Source organism: Pygocentrus nattereri, chromosome 30 (genome assembly GCF_015220715.1).
Source record: "Pygocentrus nattereri isolate fPygNat1 chromosome 30, fPygNat1.pri, whole genome shotgun sequence".
In the NCBI taxonomy this organism is placed as follows: Eukaryota; Metazoa; Chordata; class Actinopteri; order Characiformes; family Serrasalmidae; genus Pygocentrus; species Pygocentrus nattereri.
The window spans coordinates 18,038,472-18,045,971 of NC_051240.1; the positions used below are offsets into that span (position 1 = coordinate 18,038,472).

Below are 7,500 nucleotides of genomic sequence, written 5' to 3' on the forward strand. Positions count from 1 at the left end.
GGCACCCAAGACACATCTATTTATTTGCATAATTTGTGTTTATTTGCAGAGAAAAGTGTTAATATTTGAATGAACAAAATGTATAGAATATTAATTCATATATATATATATATTTGAATTATGAATACGACTTTATTCTAATGTATATTGTGATAAACTTACTGCTGAGGGAAACTGTTTAAAAATTTGCTTAGATGCCTAAAACTTTCACACAGTACTGTGTACACACACACACATATATATATATATATATATATATATATATATATATATATATATATATATATATATATATATATATATATATATATATAGTTTATTTTATATGATTGTTTTTGCCCAGTTTTGTGAGCTGTGCCAGTATTTCTGGAGCTGACTCTAGCTAGAAGGATCCAGAATAGCTACTAAGACTGTGTTTTCCAGCATCTTCAACAAGTTCAACTGTTCTGCAAACAATTCTTAGCATCTTTGTTCACAACACATTTTATCCTGAAGTGGCCCTGAATTATTTTGGCAGTTGCTTATATCTCAGAGTGCAGCTCTCTGGCCTCATGTTTGATTTAGGTTCTTTAAGAAATGATTTAATGTCTCTTAAAATCTCAGATTATACCAGGATTTTGTTATTTTGGGTCAGAATATTTTTTTTAAAATACACTAAATGCTCCTGAACAGACAAAGAGGTGGGTAGAAACCAGTGCCATTTACTCAAGGCTGAGTGAATTTGTACTTTCTGGAGTATTTATTTATTTATGTATTCGCATTGTGTGTTTGAACATCGCCAGTCAAGTTACATGCTTTGTTGATTTCTACACAGAACACACTTAAATATGGTGTTTTTCTGCAAATTTTTCTGCCCTGTGTTAAATCATCATCATTTTTGCCCAGGCCACATTTTAGGTTTTTAATATGTTACATTCAGCAAATAAACAGTCATTTTGCATTAAATTGTGTTCTCTGTAGAGGATGTGACCTTTTAAAACATTTTTTCCCTTAGAAAACCAGGTTTTGGTTGATTTATAATAAATTCTAACATTTACAGAAACTCTTGACTTGCTACCTTTAGTTCAGTGTCTCTCTCTCTCACTCTCACTCTCACTCCCTGTCTCTCTCTCTCTCTCTCTCTATATCTATCTCTGTCTCTCTCTCTCTATATATCTATCTCTGTCTCTTTCACTCTCACTCTCTGTCTCTCTCTCTCTCTGTCTCTCTCTCTATATATCTCTCTCTGTCTCTCTCACTCTCTGTCTCTCTCTCTCTGTCTCTCTCTCTATATATCTATCTGTCTCTCACTCTCTGTCTGTCTCTCTCTCTCTCTCTATATCTATCTCTGTCTCACTCTCACTCTCTGTCTCTCTCTCTCTCTGTCTCTCTCTGTCTCTCTTTGTGTTTGTCTCTGTCTCTCTGTCTCTCTCTCTCTCTGTCTCTCTCTCTCTGTCTCTCTGTCTCTCTCTGTCTCTCTCTTTCTCTCTCTCTGTCTCTCTCTTTCTCTCTCTCTGTCTCTCTCTCTCTCTGTCTTTCTCTGTCTCTCTCTCTCTCTGTCTCTCTCTCTCTCTCTCTGTCTCTCTCTCTCTGTATCTGTCTCTCTCTCTGTCTCTCTGTCTCTCTCTCTCTCTGTATCTGTATCTCTCTCTCTCTGTCTCTCTCTCTCTCTCTCTCTGTCTCTCTCTCTCTCTTTATCTGTCTCTCTCTCTCTCTCTCTCTCTCTTTATCTGTCTCTCTCTCTCTCTCTCTCTCTCTCTCTCTCTCTCTCTCTCTCTCTCTCTCTCTCTCTCTCTCTCTCTCTCTCTCTCTCTCTGTATCTCTCAGACACGGCAGCTGGTGACTGTATGTGACTGTAAGCTGCTGGCCTCCGCTGTGCAGGCCCTGAACGCCGCCCGGCCTGAGTACATCGCGTCCAAGAACTCGCCGTCAGCCGATTTGGAGCACGTGGTACTGAGGAATGACCAGGACACTCTGCTGGCCAAGTGGAGCGGCCGCAACAGTCGCTCATCACTACATGTGGACTGGCATGAAGAGGAGTGGGTAAGACCCTCGCTGATCACTGGGTGAAACGCGTAGAGAAGGGATTTGATACATTACTTTACTTACTTAAGCAGTTGCAGGCAAATGTTTGGAAACCCCTGGTCTACATATTTGATTGATTTCTGAAGAGAAAATAAGCGCACAATTTTATTTTTATAAAATTAAGCATGTATTTACGGCATTTGGCTGACGCTCTTATCCAGAGCAACTTACAATTTGATCAGTTTACACAAGTAGGCAAAGGTGGTGTTAGGAGTCTTGCCCAAGGACTCTTACTGGTATAGTGTAGGGTGTTTACCCAGGTGGGGGATTGAACCCCAGTCTACAGGGCAGAAGGCAGAGGTGTTACCCACTACACTAACCAACCACACGTTTGGTATATTTGGTTTCAGCGCCGATTCAGAAGTGTTTTGCTGCGTCTCCCGGCGACGCTTGTTTATTTCCAATACCACCATCTGTTTTTTCAGACTGAGAAATCAGAAAGAAATCAGAGTAAGAGTTCACATGCACTGAGAAATCTGATCAGCTAAAATCCAGCCTCTTAATCGGATTTCTACATGGGAGTATGGGATTTACGCGACCATTTGAATAATCAGGTAATTGCAGAAATCCGATTTTGATCAGATTATTGAGTGCATGTAAATGTGTTCACTGATCGGTCAAATGCGGTCGCCACAGACTCAAGAGAATTGCTGTCTTTGACTCTTGAAGCTCAGAACTCATCCAGTGTTACAACTCTTTGTTGTTTACTGTTACCGCTAGATTTATGTGTCAGTTGATGTGACCACATGAGCTAAAGAGAAATATTATGTGATGTAAGTTACGGGTATTCGTCCAGGGTATTAATACATCCGGATTCAGGTTTGTAACTCTGACTACGCTGCGCTGTGCCGTAATTCCCAGTGGGGAAAAACTTAATTAAAAATGATCTATAAACTATCCTTAAAACGTGTCCTTAAAAGAGGTAAACAATACGAACCAGAGTGACACGAGTTACCCTGATAAATCTGCTGAAGCTTATTACTGACTGAACTGAAGAAGAGTTAAAACATCTTTCTCAGTCTTGCTCTCTCTCTGTGTTCGCCAGGAGAAGGTGTGGGTGAATGTGGATAAGAGTCTGGAGTGCATCATTCAGCGGGTGGACAAGCTCCTGCAGAGAGAGCGGCTCCGCAGCAGCAGCACTGAGGACATGTTCCAGAATGACCAGCAGGGCGGCGCTCCAAAGAAAGGTAACCAGAAGAACGGAGCAGCGTTCTGGATCAATCCCATCTGCATGGACGAGTGTCCCACTCCCGCCTCACCGGAACAGCCTACACCCTCACCACCATCATCATCCTCTTCACCAGCATCGTCATCAACCTCACTGCCTGCTCTGAACCCTGCATGCCACCCTAATGCAGACAGACAACCCTGTACGTCCCTCACTTTCTCCCCCCTCTCTCTCTCTCTCTCTCTCTCTCTCTCTCTCTTTTACTTTCGTTTATGAGTTTTCTCTCTCTCTCTCTTTTACTTTCGTTCATGAGTTCTTTCTCTCTTTCTATGAAAACAGAAATATATAAACATACATACTTTTTCTAAATAGTTATATTTCTTTCCTGTTTCATTCTTTCTCTTTCTCTCTTTCCTTTATTGCTTACTTTTTTCTCTCTTCCATTATTTCAATGTTTCTTTCTTTCTTTTACTTATCTTTCCATATATCACTCCTCTCTTTCTCTTATCTGTCTTTTTGTTTTCTTTTGTCTGTTCTCTTTTCTTCTGCACTCTTTCTCCTTGCTTTTTCCTTTCTCTTTCTACATCAGTCCCATCTCTGTCTTTCTTTCAGTTTCTCTTTATTTCTCCCTTTCTTTCTCTTTCTGTTGTTCTTTTATGCAACTTTATTCCATTCTCTTTATTCTTGCTCTTCCTACTACTTTTCTCTTTTTGCTTATTTATTGCCTTCTTTCTTTCTTTCTTTCTTTCTTTCTTTCTTTCTTTCTTTTTTTTCTTTCTTATATATTTAAGTCCTTTCTTTCTTTATTCCTTACTGTTTCTCCTTCTCACTTTTTTCTTCCTGCATCTATCTCTGTCTCTTCCTTTCAGTTTCTCTTTATTTTTCCCTTTTCTCCCTTTCTAAATGTCTTCCCTTTTTGTAGCTCTCTCTCTCACTCTCTCTCGCTCGCTCTTTTGCACGCGCTCTCTCTCTCTCGCTCTCTCGCTCTCTCTCACTCTCTCTCGCTCGCTCTTTTGCACGCGCTCTCTCTCTCTCGCTCTCTCGCTCTCTCTCACTCTCTCTCGCTCGCTCTTTTGCACGCGCTCTCTCTCTCTCGCTCTCTCTCTTTCACTCTCTCGCTCTCTCTCTTTCACTCTCTCTCGCTCTCTCTCTCTCTCTCTCTCTCTCTCTCTCGCACTCTCTCGTGCTCTCTCTCGCTCGCTCGCTCTCTCTCTCTCTCTCTCTCTCTCTCTCTCTGTGGGAGTGTTATGGCAGTCTCTGCTGCATGTGGAGTTTCCCTGAACTCGACTATTAATTTTTAAAGCCTTGGGTTTTGTTATGAAGCTGCTAAAGCTACACTCGCACACTCTGATTCTGTCTCTCTGCCTCTCTGCCTCGCACCCTCTCTTACCTGCTCGTCAGGCAGGGTGCATGCTGCCATAGCAACAGGCTTCTGCATAAGTTTGTCATTAGTTATTTTTACTCTGGCTTATTTTTACATTTTGTCTCTCATCCCTTGGTCTGCCGTCTGTCCAGCCCCTTATCGTTGTTGCTGTCATTGAGTGTAAAGTTCACGACTTTCAGTTGAGCTGTTTTGTGTGTCTGTGTGTCTCCGTGTGCGACACACAGAGAAGTTTAAGCTGACTGGGATGAGTTACTGGTGTTATACTGAATAATCCAGATAGTGTTTTGTTGTTATATCATCTCTGCTCCTCTGGATTGTCTTGTCTTTCGTTTCAGCATATGTACCCACTGTGATCATGTGACCGGCCACTGACTCTGATTGGCTAGCTGGCTGGCACATTCTTGGGGCACCTCTCTGTGCTCCTGCTTGTGTGTTTTAACCTGTGCCAGAGAGAAGGCTGGCACGACGGATACCTTGTGTGTTAGGAGGGAAAAGACAAATGAATATTGAATGTTGAATATTACAAACCAAAATTACATCCAAATCAACCTTCTATTTAGTCCATATATGTACTGTCAGCAAGCTGTTCAGCGCTGATCGCTTCTGAGCTATTTATATTGATCGTTTGCTTTGGCTGTCATTTTGTGAATGATGCTTAATTAGAGTTCCTTTTGCACTTGATCCAGAAGCAGCGTGCTCAGCCCACTTTCGCGTAGCATCAATGTTAGATGCGATACAGTTTGTCTTACTTGTGTCATGTTGCTCTGAACCATAATGGCCATATGCCTGTTTGTCTGTGTGAGCTTGGCCAAGCCAGGCTGTGTGTGCTGGTCCTGCTTCCTAACTGTGCATGTTGCACCTCCACCCCTCTAGATGGCAGTAGCAGCAGAGAGGAGAGTTACCCAGGTAAGAGCCCCCCCCCCCACCCCCAGCCCCTTTTGCTGATGCGCTTATGCTAAACGTCTACCCGGAAAAGGTCATTATCTCATCTTTTATGTGTTTTTTGTCTGGTCTGTTGAGTGACTTTGTACCTTACACCTATATTATATTTGTATTATTAAAACAAATGATGGAACAGTCAATTTTGTCACTGACAAAACGATCATGACCCTGCCAAACCTTGACCAAATCTGTCGGTCATGACAATTTTAGATCATTTTGAGCCAAATTCCAAAACGCTAGCCAGTGCATGACTAGTAAACGCAGCTTTGAACAGCTGTACACGTAATAAAATCATAATAGTTTTTATTAAAACACAAAAATGACTTTACTCCAGAAAATATGTGTTTCACTACTGACACTTCTTAAAGTTATGCACTGATTTCCAGGCTTTGGGACACATTTGCTTTAAGGCAAAGATCTTACTGCTCATTGTGTGGCAATGAGGGACAGGGATGCAGCCTCCCTTCCTGCTCTAAAATGTAGGGGTGTGGCTAATATGGGGCTCCGCCCACAGACTAAAACCCTTTGTGTTTGGATAGTGACATGAAAACATGGTACAGTATTTTTATTTAAAAATTAAACTCATGATGAATCTAAATCTTTCAACTTCTCTTTAAAATTAATCGAAGGTCGTAAAAAAGACAAAAAAAATAAAGCATTATTTTCACAAGTTGGAATGTAGGCTTCAGGGCTTGGGGCGTTGAATACTGAGTACTTCACTATATTAGGTGTTTACTGTGAGACCGCAGTTTGAAGGGCGTAAATGGAGGAATAATCCATTCATGATTATTACTTCATGTTAGTTCTTTTCCGTCTTCTCACGATTCCTTTCCCTTTTGGATTCCTTTCTTGCTCACGTTCTCATCCGGACACTCTCGCTTCTGCTTGAGCTCCTGCAGCAGCCTCTGTTTCCTCACAGCCACCAGAGGAACCTCTGAGAGGACGATCTCTTCTTTCTCCTTTATCACTTTCTCCAGCTTAATTAGCAGCTCTCCTGGTCTTGTCATGTTCCAGCTCCTCCAGCGTCTGCTACGTGAAGGCCGTGCATCTCTCAAGCGTCTACGTGTTTTTGAAACTCGCTTGACCCCTCGAGTGCCTTCCTCACCTTTCTCTTTTCGGTGTTTCGCTTCTTTTCTACCTGCTGCATCACTTCATCCTTCTCCAACCGCTGATCCTTTAGCTGCTGATTAGCGTCTTCCAGCTTCCGGATAAGCTTCGTCAGCTAAACAGATGCTGGAATTAACCAGAAACAAACAGAAGGCAGTTCAGCAAACGGGAGGAGCTGTGAAGTTCTTTACAGACTCGCTGAAACAAAGAGACATTCAAGTTACTCTGGCCAGCTGAGTTTAACCTGATATTGCAACAGTTTTATGACTCTTTTCTTTAATGATAGTGATTCTAAAACATCATATTCAGCAGAATTTTACCGCGGACGGTTTAGGAATATATATTTGATCGTAGTTTTTCCTTCAGGGGTTAAAAATATAGTTTGTCCAATATAAAACAAACTATGACAGTGTTCCTAACAAAGAGGATGCTTTTCTTTTTGTCAGAAGGAATTATCAGTATTGAAGCATAATTAATGTTAATATTCTGGGCTTTTTACAGAAATGTTATATAAAAGCCACTGAACACTCAAGGTTGTGTGTTATCACTAATAATGTGATGATACACTTGTTTCTGTGTTCTGTTGCTAAATTGAACTATGGCACAGTTGGCATTCTGCTAAAATGTCCTGTGTGTGTGCATGCGTGCTCGTGTGTGTGTGTGTGTGTGTGTGTGCGCGTGTGTGTGTGTGTGTGTGTGTGTGTGTGTGCGTGTGTGTGTGCGTGTGTGTGTGTGTGTGTGTGTGTGTGTGTGTGTGCGTGTGTGCACGTGTGTGTGTGTGTGTGTGCATCAGGTGAGTGGAGTGAGGCTCTGTATCCGCTGTTGACAACGCTGA

General features: G+C 41.8%; 1 protein-coding gene across 8 annotated transcripts in view; it reads left to right on the forward strand.

Annotated features, from left to right (window-relative positions):
- inpp4ab (inositol polyphosphate-4-phosphatase type I Ab) overlaps positions 1-7,500 on the forward strand; it is an 89,681-nt gene that overhangs the window by 58,636 nt on the left and 23,545 nt on the right. For 4 of the 8 annotated variants that reach the window (XM_017715215.2, XM_037536457.1, XM_017715214.2 and 1 more), the window contains 4 exons: positions 1,807-2,022; positions 3,110-3,434; positions 5,490-5,522; positions 7,459-7,500. The exon at positions 7,459-7,500 is cut by the window's right edge and continues 131 nt beyond it. In XM_017715215.2, coding sequence (XP_017570704.1) covers positions 1,807-2,022; positions 3,110-3,434; positions 5,490-5,522; positions 7,459-7,500 — 616 coding nt within the window. The remainder of the gene's footprint in view (positions 1-1,806; positions 2,023-3,109; positions 3,435-5,489; positions 5,523-7,458) is intronic. The other 4 variants (XM_017715219.2, XM_017715218.2, XM_017715217.2 and 1 more) reach the window with 3 other exon arrangements.